General features: G+C 36.3%; 1 protein-coding gene across 5 annotated transcripts in view; it reads right to left on the reverse strand.

The window, feature by feature from the left end:
• The window catches only part of LOC110146094 (E3 ubiquitin-protein ligase UBR1), a 120,408-nt gene that overhangs the window by 76,778 nt on the left and 30,415 nt on the right, over positions 1–13,215 (reverse strand). For all 5 annotated transcript variants that reach the window (XM_070469083.1, XM_070469085.1, XM_070469084.1 and 2 more), the window contains 2 exons: positions 5,035–5,145; positions 1,029–1,159 (listed from right to left, as the gene is read on the reverse strand). In XM_070469083.1, the coding sequence (XP_070325184.1) occupies positions 1,029–1,159; positions 5,035–5,145 (242 nt within the window). The remainder of the gene's footprint in view (positions 1–1,028; positions 1,160–5,034; positions 5,146–13,215) is intronic.

The following is a 13,215-nucleotide window of genomic DNA, read 5'->3' on the forward strand; positions in this document are numbered from 1 at the left end:
ATAAACAATGAGAATTAGAAATCAGATCTGTGACTCTGAAGTACAGTGCTGTCTATATACATGACCACATTCAAGCAACCCATCCTTTTTAGACAGGCAGATTGCTAGAATTAAGCTTAGCAACATAAAATTTCTTAAAGCATTTAACTGATGCTATCAATGTATTTGAAATTCAAATTTTTTTGACATAATTTCCGATGACCTTTATTTTTCCAAGCAGTTTATGGTCCAGTAAAAGTCAAAATGATACATTTAATGTCTTTAAAAATTGCAATTCTTAAGTCTCTCTCCTAAAATAATACAAATAAACCCAGTAAACTCAAAAAACTGTATTTAGATTTGTGAAACTCCTAATATTACACAGGTAGAAAAATTCCCACAGGTCCCAAACTGTATTTCATATCAGATCTGGAATTCTCTTTTGCCTATTGTAAATTAAAAGCCAATACTGCTGTCACTAAAAGACCTACGGTTGTCAGAAATTGCTGGGTTTTAGCTAAAAACAAAAACAAAAAACGCTTAAATCCCTACATGTGAAATAATCCTAGATCCCAAAGCACAGGACAAAGGGATATCTCTTTATTCTGACCATCAAAATTTTTGATCAAGAAAAGTGCTAAAGATCTGGACTAAGCAGAAACACGCTGTTCTGAAGTCCCCACCTTAGTTCACAAACCTCTCAGGGAACCTGGAAGTTGTCCAGGCTAGGATCAAACTGGGCAATTTACTTCCTTGCTGGGATGAATGGCTCCTAAGTCCTTGTAAATCATTTAGAACAACAGCCCAAAAATGTTTTTTCTTAAAAATCAGAAGCTCCTGGTTAAGCCCTTCTTTTGCCTTAACTTCTGTATGATGTCTTAGAAGAGTATCTCATATAAATGGACACTTTGGAAAAATTCTCTATATAAAATTTTCACAGTGATAGTTAAGTTAAAGCAGTAGATAAAAACAAAAGACATTTTTAAAATACTCATTCTGCAATATAAATAACCATTGTGAAAACTTCCCCCTTTAAAAAAATCCCCCACCTTTTCTGGAGTTCAGGAGGCAGTTCTTTTTCTTCTTCCCATATAGTCATTTCTACAATGTATTTTATCACCGAAGGGAATATTTTCCTGGCTTGGGCAATTACCTCTTCATTCAACGGACAGCGTAAGTTCTGCAAGAAAGTACAGAAAAACATATTCTCAATGTTGTATACAAGTAAGTGGATGAGAATGATAATGTTATTAATTTATAAGAACAATATTAATGAGTTCATTTACACCATCCTCCAGGAATGAATTTAACTTCAGCCCAAAAGGTTGCTGTTCACATTGTTTAGCTGAATTCCTATGGCCAAGCTAGTGCTACAGATGACAGAAAGGAAAGGAGGCAAAATCATGGAAGCCTCCCTTATGATGCTCTTCCTTATGAATGTTCTTCTCTGTCTGAGTAAACTAATCATATCGGAGAACAATGAGTTATAGGGTTTGGTTATTCCTTACAGCTTACGAAAACATTTCTCATTTAATCTATTCCAACTGATCCTTACAGCCACTCTGTTAAGGCAGAAAATTTATGACATTTAAAAGATAAAGATTCCATCTAAGGACTTCCTGGGTAGTCCAACGGTTAAGAATCTGCCTGCCAACGCAGGGGACATGGGTTTGATCCCTAGTATGGAAAGATTCCACATGCCTTGGGGCAACTAAACCCATGTGCCACAACTATGGAACCCCATGTGCTCTAGAGCCCACATGCAGCAACAAGAGAAGCCACCACAATGAGAATCCCGTGCACTGCAATTCGAGAGTTGTCCTTGCTTGCCACAACTAGAAAACACCTGCTCGGAGCAACAAAGACCCAGCACAGCCAAAAATAAAGAAAGAAATATTTCAAAAAATGTTTTTTAAAAAAGATCCCATTTAAGGTCAAAGAGCCTCTAAACAGATATAAAAAGCAATACTAACATCCGAGTCTTTTGACTTTTACGGAAAAAAATGTTCATTTCATTAAAGAATACCACTTCTTTAATAGGTTTGTTCAAACCAATTAGCTAAAAAAAGAAAAATGCATTTAACTGCTCTGCATCATAAACCATTAGTGAAATGCAAGCCAAAACCATAGTGAGATGCCTCTTCATACCTGCTAAGGTGATTATTATAAAAAAGGCATACAAGTGTTGGCCAGGATGTGGAGAAACCTGAACCCTATACACTGCTGATGGAAATGTAAGATGGTATAATTTGGAAAAGTCTGAGAGATGCTCAAAATGTTAAGTATAATGACCTATGATCCACCAGTTCCACTCTGAGATATCTACCCAAGAAAAATGAAAACATATATCCACACAAAAAACTTGCACACAAATGCTCATAGCAGCATTTCTCATAATAGCCAAAAAGTGGAAACAACCTAGATTTCCATAGACTGATGAATGGATAAATAAAATGATGCATAATCCACACAATGGAATATTATTTGGCCATAAAAATAAACTATATGCCAAAAAAGTACTAAAGTATATTCTTTAAATGGGTGACTTTTTTAATATAGTATGCAAATCAAAACTCAATAAGTTGTTTAAACAAAGCAGTAAGCAGGAAAACAAATATAGTAGCTCTTTAGACACACACACATTCACACATAAAATCCAACAGAAATTCAGTAGAAGGCTTTAATATTCAATTTTTTACACCATACTATACCTACCTGCTATACACCATACTAATGAACTGTATTTTATTCTGTGGTGACCAAAACATTAATCTACACATTTACTCTTCTGCACCTATTCTTCCTCACTCCCCAATGCTTTATTATTTTCATTTCTACCATCTCTTCAATATGTCACCTTTTCTCTGGAGATTTTACTCAGAAGCTTTTGCTAGAAAGAGAGAAAAAGAGTGCCAAAGGTACTAAGAGCAACATTAATCCACTATGTTCCTATTTCCTATCTTCTTTAGCTTTAGAAATATTTCCTTTCAATTCTTAATCAAAGTAGTCTGAAATGAAAAGTTAGAAAAATCTACTTATTACTTCCATACTATATCAGAAGCTAAGTTCTTCAGAAGAGTTCTGGTAAGTAGGGAAGAAACTTTTAAATAAGTCATTTATAGCTTAGGAAATAAGAAGGTCCATTAGAGGGAACAACAGGGTGACAATCAAAATCGATTTTTAAAAAACCTTAATAATAAACCCAGAAATGTACTACAGAACTAGAAAGAAATTTCCCTTAAACATACTTTTAGAGATATTGACAAATCCTGGACTATAGGCTGATTGGTATTGACCAGGTCTAATTACACTTGGTAAATCCCTATTATGGCTGGCACAATGCCACACACCTGGCAGAGTATGGATTTCACACTCACCAAAGCAGAGATGAAACAAATGTGAAGCACAAAGGACTCTCGGGGGGCAATTGATTAGTTATTTGCTAGTTGTAAATATGTTCTCACATTCAGATCATGAATCTGTTCCTGAGTATCCAGACTTGCGGGCATAACAAGTCTGAATGATCTATTTCTTTTTGAATCTAACTATAAATCCAAAGAAATCCAAGAAGATCAGGTTAGTTCAGGACTAAATTCAGTGTTCTGAGGCCACATGACTCAGGAAAACCACAAACAGACTGGAACCCCATGAGGTAGGAAGAAGGAGGCTAGTTTTGTAAACTTGATGAGCACTTAGGTTGATTCAATACCTTGGCTACTGTAAATACTGCTGCATGAACATAATGGTGCATGTATCTTTTCAAAATAAATAAATTTTGTACTTCTTTTTTCTTAATTTTATCTTTGGATTGTTCATTACTAATGTATAAAATACAAGTAATTTTTGTATCTCATATCCTGCAATTGTGCTGAACTTGTTTATTAGTTCTAACAATGTTTTAATGGATTCCTTAGGATTTTCTATATACAAAATCACGTCATCTGCAAATAGAGTTTTACTTCTTCCTTTCCAATTCGGGTGCTTTTAATTTCTTTTTCTTGTCTAACTGCCACAGCTGGAATGTCCATTACACTAATGAATGGATATTCACTGTGGCAAAGCAGAATATGCCTTACTTCCCATCTTCCGAGGAAAGTATCCAAAAGTATCCTAAAACTGAGTTTTAGCTTCTTTTGACACAAATGCATCCTCACCAGCATACCTCACCTATTCCCTAACTCATATCTGGAATCAGATTCTTTTACAACAAGCCCTGGTTTCTTTTAGTGGAAAATGGCACTTAAGAGATCAAAATACAGACCCTAGGGATATTCAATGTTATAGAGTTATCAGGAACAGTTTAAAGAATACAAAAACTATTTATTCCTTAAGTTTTAAAAAGGATTCTTCTGTGAAACCAATTGAGCATGGCATTTTTTAGGAGGTACTTCCTTGTGACAACTTTTTACATTTCTTCAGTGGTTATTAACTGTTAAAGTTTTTTCTGTTTTTGAATAAATTATGACTATACTGTTGGATAAAAGAATCTATTTTCAAATGTCTTTGCACAGAGTCATATAAATAGCCTTTTATAATCCTCCTCTGTCTGTGGTTCTATGGTAATTTTCCCATTCTCCTTTTAATTGTCTCTATCTGGGCTTACTCACATTTTTTTTCTTGACTAGGAGGTATAGTGGATAATATGTTCATTGATTTTTTTTTTCTCTTTAAGGATAGCAATTATGGAATTTATGTCTCAGTTCTACTGTTTTCTAATTCATTATATCTTCCTATTTTATAATAACTACTTCCATTCACTCTTTTAGGATAATATATTGTTTATTCTTACTTATCAAATTGACTGCTTAACAAACAAGTATTCTGAGTTCATCTTTTCAGTGTAAATTCACTCCTTTAGAGAAATATGGAATCAAACCTTTATCAATTTATCAAATCTTTAAATCATCTAGAATCAAATACAACTCCTTACATTTAAATATTAGAACACAAAATCAGGATTCTCAATGGAATTCAGCTTAACCCATACAAATAACATTTATTTTTATTTATTTTCATCAAGCTTAAATAACAATTAAAAAATAGCAATATTCTTACCTCTTTTGTGGTACCTGCTCTTCCAGGTTCATGACTTATACAAAAAGGACCAGTTTTCCATGCTTCTGTGTCCCCACAGTCACAAAATCCTCCTCCAGTAGAAGTATGCATCTGACAAATGAAAAATGTGTCTTAATTTCAAAACATTTTACAAAGCAAAGAATAAAGATAACTCAAATAATACATGTTATCTGCTATTTCAACCTTAATTGCCTTTAATGTTATAGATATATATCAAAAAATATTTTGATAACAAAAAAAATTCTCAATACTTAATCACAACAAAAATAGACCTTCAAAATTGATACATTTAAAAAATATACTCAGTTTTTAAATAGTTTTTAAAACAGATTGTGTTCAGTTCAGTTCAGCTTAGTCACTCAGTTGTGTCCAACTCTTTGCAACCCCGTGAACCGCAGCACGCCAGGCCTCCCTGTCCGTCACCAACTCCAGGAGCCCACCCAAACCCATGTCCATCTAGTCGGTGATGCCATCCAGCCATCTCATCCTCTGTTATTCCCATCTCCTCCTGCCCTCAATCTTTCCCAGCATCAGGGTCTTCCTATCAGGTGGCCAAAGTACTGGAGTTTCAGCTTCAACATCAGTCCTTCCAATGAACACCCAGGACTGATCTCCTTTAGGCTGGACTGGTTGGATCTCCTTGCAGTCCAAGGGACTCTCAAGAGGCTTCTCCAACACCACAGTTCAAAAGCATCAATTCTTCGGTGCTCAGCTTTCTTTACAGTCCAACTCTCACATCCATACATGACCACTGGAAAAACCATAGCCTTGACTAGAAGGACCTTTGTTGGCAAAGTAATGTCTCTGCTTTTTAATATGCTGTCTAGGTTGGTCATAACTTTCCTTCCAAGGAGTAAGCGTCTTTTAATTTCATTGCTGCAATCACCATCTGCAGTGATTTTGGAGCCCAGAAGAACAAAGTCAGCCACTGTTTCCCCGTCTATTTGCCATGAAGTGATGGGACTGGATGCCATACTAGTTTTCTGAATGTTGAGCTTTAAGCCAACTTTTTCACTCTCCTCTTTCACGTTCATCAAGAGGCTCTTTAGTTCTTCTCTATTTTCTGCCATAAGGGTGGTATCATCTGCATATCTGAGGTAATTGCTATTTCTACCAGCAATCTTGATTCCAGCTTGTGCTTCATCCAGCCCAGCGTTTCTCATGATGTACTCTGCATATAAGTTAAATAAGCAGGGTGACAATATACAGCCTTGACATACGCCTTTTCCTATTTGGAACCAGTCTATTGTTTCATGTCCAGTTCTAACTGTTCTTCCTGACCTGCATACAGGTTTCTCAAGAGGCAGGTCAGATGGTCTGGTATTCCCATCTCTTTAAGAATTTTCCACAGTTTAAAAAAAAAAAGAATTTTCCACAGTTTATTGTGATCCACATAGTCAAAGACTTTGGCATAGTCAATAACGCAGAAATAGATGTATTTTTTTTTTTTTTTTTTTTTTTTTTCTGGAACTCTCTTGCTTTTTCGATGATCTAGCAGATATTGGCAATTTGATCTCTGGTCCCTCTGCCTTTTCTAAAGCCAGCTTGAACATCTGGAAGTTCACGGTTCACGTATTGCTGAAGCCTGGCTTAGAGAGTTTTGAGCATTACTTTACTAGCATGTGAGCTGAGTACAATTGTGCGGTAGTTTAAGCATTCTTTGGCATTGCCTTTCTTTAGGATTGGAATGAAAACTGACCTTTTACAGTCCTGTGGCCACTGCTGAGTTTTCCAAATTTGCTGTCATCGTATGTGCAGTACTTTCATAGCATCGTCTTTCAGGATTTGGAATAGCTCAACTGGAATTTCATCACCTCCATTAGCTTTGTTCATAGTGATGCTTCCTAAGACCCACTTGACTTCACATTCCAGGATGTCTGGCTCTAGGTGAGTGATCACACCATCGTGATTATGTGGGTAGTGAAGATCTTTTTTGTACAGTTTTTCTGTGTATTCTTGCCACCTCTTCTTAATATCTTCTGCTTCTATTAGGTCCCTACCATTTCTGTCCTTTATTGAGCCCATCTTTGCATGAAATGTTCCCTTGGTATCTCACTGTGTTATGTGCAAAAAAAAAAAAAAAAAAAAAAAAAATCTATATGACACCCAGAATGCTTGAGTAGATTTTATGATTAAACAGACTTTTAAAATCATTATGATGATACTAGCCTAAGTACTTAAGAAATGTATATTTTCATCTATATTAATATCCTACAGCAACTAAAACTTATTACAACATTTTTTTCTTTGAGGGTTTCTGTAAAAAAATTATCTAAAATATCGTAGCTTAGATAGAGAAGGATGACAATGACCTAAATTTGAGTCTTCCCCAAATCTTCCCCCTCCAAATTATACAACTAACAAGGAGAATAAATAGAGCCACACGTGACCCATGTCTGCAGGATTACTGGGAGTCAAAAAAAGAAATACCCACTACAATATTGTAAAGTAATTAGCCTCCAACTAATAAATGAAAAAAAAAAAAACCCTCACTAAAACAAACAAACAAAAAATACCACAACCTTCAAATGACTTCTTTTATCAGAGTTTCTGTTGCCTATCACTTCAAGCATGTGGATACAAACAATAGGGGAGGGAAGCTAAAGAGATTCCATTAAGAACAGAGGGGTACAAAGGACTTAAATCAAGCACAGACAAAATCACATCCCAGAAAAGAAAGCTCAACGTTAAGGGACAAATACTGAAAACAGATTGGGACTTGGTGGTTCACAGGGAAAGAGACTGAAAGTGAGCAGGACCAGAAGTGGCCACCTCCGAGAAGCATTACTTTTGGAGGAAAATCAAATACATTTAAAAAGGTGGTAGCCCCTTATAGAATGTGACAGTAAATGAAAGAAGGAAGAAAGAAAGCTTAAGAATCCTACAGAAACAAGATATGCCAAACCCTCCCCTCACTTCACCACCATCACCAATATCATCTATAAAAGAAATTGCACAGAAGAGGGTAAAACTGACAGAAGAGAGCACTTGTGGACACTATTCATGAAATGAAATAGAAAAAAAGTACACCATATCCATATAAAACTGCTGCCAAAAAAAAAAAAGGCCCCAAAATGTAAATAAGAGCCAAAACTCAATTATGAAGCTGGAAGAAAATATAATGCTCCAAACTGAACTACCCATCCTCGAACAAGCATTAAAAACCCTTCATCAGATTAAGACGCCTTTAATCATAAACACAAAAGTTAAAAACAGAAATGGACAGAAAAGAAGAAATAAATGAGACCTGAATGAACTCAGGGGAAAAAACAGAAGAAAATGATGTATCAGAAGTAAATAGCATTGAAACAAAGCAGGGAAACAGAGAATGAAAGTAAGATGAAGCAAAGAAATACAGGGTCAGAGGAAAAATGGTTGAAATAGAAGACAGGCCAAAGAAAGGTAGATGAGTTTAACTAGAGTCACTAAAGAAAAATCAAAACAATGGAACAGGGATAACAATCTAAGAAAACTTTCTGAAAATAATCTACTTATTTTCAGGCTTAATCTACTCAGTGAAAGGGCCATGAGTGACCGAGAAAAAACTTGTATGATCAACTCCAAAACATAACCTCCTAAAACTATTAGACTTTAAAGATAAAAGCCCTGAGGTTTTGGGCAAAAAGAAGAAATAACATCATCACAAGAAAATCAGACTGGTATCAGACTTCTCAATAACAATACATGAAACAAGACAACAGCAGAGCAACATTTTCAAGAAAAGAAACAGCAAACCAAGGATATTATCTACAGCTAAGCTATAAAAGTACAAGTTTGAACATGTCAGAACTAAAGGAACACTGTATACACATGATCTTCCAGAGGGATCTGTCTGAGCAGTGATCAGCAAACTTTCTGTATAAAGGAACAGTGAGTAAATATTTCAGGCTTTGCAGGCCATGGAATCTCTTTTGAATTACTCAGTTCTACTTTTGTAGTGAAGCAGCAGCCACAGACAATAAATAAATGAATAAACATAGCTACGTTCCAATGAGAATTCATAGGCACTAAAATTGTAAATTTCATGTACTTTTCATTTATCATAAAATATTATTGAGAGTCCCTTGGACTGCAAGGAGACCAAACCAGTCAATCCTAAAGGAAATCAGTCCTGAATACTCATTGGAAGGACTGATGCTGAAGCTGCAACTCCAATACTTTGGCCACCTGATGTGAAGAACTGACTCACTGGAAAAGACCCTGATGCTGGGAAAGATTGAAGCCTGGAGGAGAAGGGGACGACAGAGGATGAGATGGTTGGATGGCATCACCGACTTGACAGACATGAGCCTGAGCAAGGTCTGGGAGTTGCTGACGGACAGGTAAGCCTGGTGTGCTGCAGTCCATGAGGTCGGAAAGAGTCGGACACAACTGAGTGACTGAACTGAACTGATTATTCTTATTCTTTTTCACAATATAAAAACCAGCTGAAGGGTCTCCCTGGCAGTTCAGAGGTTAAGACTCTGCACTTCCACTTCAGGGGGCATGGATTTGATCCTTGGTTGGGGAACTGAGATCCCACATGGCTTGTGGTGTGGCCAAAAGAAAAAAAATAATAAAAACCAAACTTAGCTTGCAGGCCATATACAAAAATAGATGGTGGACTGTATCTGACCCACAAACTAATTTACTGAACTTTAGAGGATGAGCCTCAGCTGACCAAGCAGTGATTGGGGAAACTTCAGAGAAAGAATAGGTGGTAAATATTTTATGTATGTAATTGTAGTGCTAAGAACAAATCAAAGGGCTTCCCCATTGGCTAAGTGGTAAAGAGTCCTCCTGTAATGCATGAGACATGGGTTCAATCCCTGGGTCAGGAAGATACCCTGGAGAAGGGAATGGCAACCCACTCCAGTATTCTTGCCTGGAAAATCCCATGGATAGAGGAACCTGGAAGGCTACAGTCCATGGGGATGAAAAGGAGTTGGACATGACTTAGCGACTGAAAAACAACTAAGAACAAATCAATCATGTTGATGTTTGTGAGAAATCAACACAATACTGTTAAGCAATTACCCTTCAATTAAAAAAAATAAATTTTTTAAAAACGAACAAATCAAAGGTGTTGAAAGATACATGGATAGAAGAATATAAACTTTATACAACCTCACAATCAGAAAGACAACAACTAAAAAAATGGGAGAAAGGAAAGAGAAAGCATTAGATTATCAACTACTAAGTAGGTAATAGGAAAAAAGCAAAGATACCATTAAAACTGACAAACTAGACAATAAAAAGTTAAGTAAGGGAGTAAAAAGGAACTAAAGGCACTATAAAAATTATTACTACACACATGTTGCTACTAGAACAAAGGTAACAAAAGAAATTAGAATATACAAATCAATTTTATATAATGAGGAATGCTAAACTCATCCATAATTACTAAAAATATAGTTTCAAATCAAAGTAAAAGTATAAACTTTAGAATAGTGAATGCCATGGAAGCAAAGCATAAACTACAGAAGCATTAAAAAAAAATTCTGTCAAACATAACTACATATAAATTAAAATGTCATTAAGGCAAATGGCAGCAGAAATCAAGTTTAAAAGACAGAAAATAGATTTTATACACTTAATTTTTGACCCAGCAATATCATTCTGAGGTTACCAAGAGAAATGAAAACAAATGCCCATGCATAGACTTGCATTTGAATGTTCATGGTAGCTTTATTTAAAAGCTGGAAATAAGTATTCATCAAGTGATAAACAGGTACTATATTGTGGCATTTCCATGCAATGGCATACTACTAGGCAATAAAAAGGAACAAACTGCTGATACATGAGAGGTGCTCGAAGGCATTATACTAAGTGAAAATAAACAGACAGGAAACACTATATAGTATATGCTTTCACTTATATGACATTCTAAAAAGCCAAAACTATAGGGACAGAAAACAGATCAGTGAATGCCAGGAGCTAGGGGTATGTGAGCAAGAGGACTGCCTGCAAAGGGCACTAGAGAACTTTTGGAAATGATATAAATGTTTTATATCTTGATTATTGTGGTGGTTTGTTGTCATTGTTCAGTTGCTAAGTCGTGTCCAACTCTTTGCGACTCCATGGATTGCGTGAGCATGCCAGGCTTCCCTGTCCTTCACTATCTCCCAGAGATCAACCAAGTTGATATCCATTGAATCAGTGATGCCCTCCAACCATCTCATCCTCTGTTGCCCCTTTCTTCTCCTGCCCTCAGTCTTTCCCAGCATTAGAGTCTTTTCTAATGGGTCAGTTCTTTGCAGCAGGTGCCCAAAGTACTGGAGCTTCAGCATCACTCCTTCCAACAAATATTCATGGTTGGATTCTTTTAGGATTGGCTGGTTTGACATTCATGCTATCCAAGGGACTTTCAAGAGTCTTCTCCAGCACCACAGTTCAAAAGCATCAATTCTTTGGTGCTCAGTCTTCTTTACAGTCCAACTCTCACAGCTGTACATGACTACTGGAGAAACCAGTTTTCACTATACAGACTGGACCTTTGTCAGCAATGTGATGTCTCCATTTTTTAATACACTGTCTAGGTTTGTCATAGCTTTTCTTCCAAGGAGCCAAGTGTCTTTTAATTTCATGGCTGCAGTCACAGTCCACAGTGACTTTGGAGCCCAAGAAAATAAAATCTGATACTGTTTCCACTTTTTTCCCATCTATTTGCCATGAAGTGATGGGACCAGATGCCATGATTGTTAGTTTGTTTTTTGAATGCTAAGCTTCAAGCCAGTTTTTTCACTCTTCTCTTTCACCCTCATCAAGAGGCTCTTTAGTTCCTTTTCACTTTCTGCCATTTAGGGTGGTATCATTTGCATATCTGAGGTTACTGATATTTCTCCCAGCAATCTTGATTCCAGTTTGTGATATATCCAGCCTGGCATTTTGCATGACTTACTCTACATATATAAAACAAGCAGGGTGACAATATACAGCCTTGACATACTCCTTTCCCAATTCTGAACCAATCAATTGTTCCATGTCCGGTTCTAAGTGTTGCTTCTTGAGCTGTATACAGGTTTCTCAGGAGGCAGGTAAGGTAGTCTGGTATTCCTGTCTCTTTAAGAATTTTCCAGTTTGTTGTGACCCACGTAGTCAAAGGTTTTAGTGTAGTCAATGAAGCAGATGTTTTTCTGGAATTCCCTTGCTTTTTCTATGATCCAACAGATGTTGGCAATTTGATCTCTGTCTGGTTCCATTGCCTTTTCTAAATCCAGACTGTACATCTGTAAATTATACGTTCATGTACTGTTGAAGCCTAGATTGAAGGATTTTGAACATTACCTTGCTAGCATGTGAAATGAGTGCAATTGTGTAGTAGTTTGAACATTCTTTGGCATTGGCCTTCTTTGGCATTGTGATGAAAATTGACCTTTTCCAGTACTGTGGCCACTGCAGAGTTTTCCAAACTTGCTGACATACTGAGTGCTGTATTTTAACAGCATCGTAGGCTTTCCTGGGGGCTCAGATGGTTAAGAATCTGCTTGCAATGCAGGAGACCTGGTTTCAATCCCTGGATTGGGAAGATCCCCTGGAGAAGAGAATGGCTACCCACTCCAGTATTCTTTCCTGGAGAATTCCATGGACAGAGGAGCCTGGCAGGCTACAATCCATGGGGTCACAGAGAGTCGGACACGACTGAGCAACTAACACTTTCGCGCTGTGGTGGTTACTGAACTGTATGTATCTATGAAAACTCACAGAACTGTACACTTAGAAAGGTAGATTTTATTGTATATCCATTATATCTTTAAAAATCTAACTTAAAAATGAAAAATTATTAAAGACAAGCACATTAAGATAATATCTGTGAAGTATATAACATAGCAGTAAAAAAAAAGCAACAGAAAAATAAAGGACAGAGATAGGCATTACACAGAAGAAATTAAACATGCAATTAAAAACTGAAAAGATGTTCACAATACTAGTAATAGAAGTGCAAATTAAAATAATGAGATAATTTGACTACTAATAGATTGGCAAAAAGTAAAAAGACTGATTAAATAAACTTGGGGACAGATATAGAGAAAGACCATTCTCATAGCCTTTTAATGGGACTGTAAACTGAAATAGCAATTCAGAAAAAAAATCTGGAAAAGCTATCAAAATTTATGCACACACCCTTCAAGGCAGAAAATATACCTCTAAGAATCTAGTCTCAAGCACTCCTGAATATAT

Source organism: Odocoileus virginianus, chromosome 6 (genome assembly GCF_023699985.2).
Source record: "Odocoileus virginianus isolate 20LAN1187 ecotype Illinois chromosome 6, Ovbor_1.2, whole genome shotgun sequence".
Lineage (NCBI taxonomy): Eukaryota > Metazoa > Chordata > Mammalia > Artiodactyla > Cervidae > Odocoileus > Odocoileus virginianus.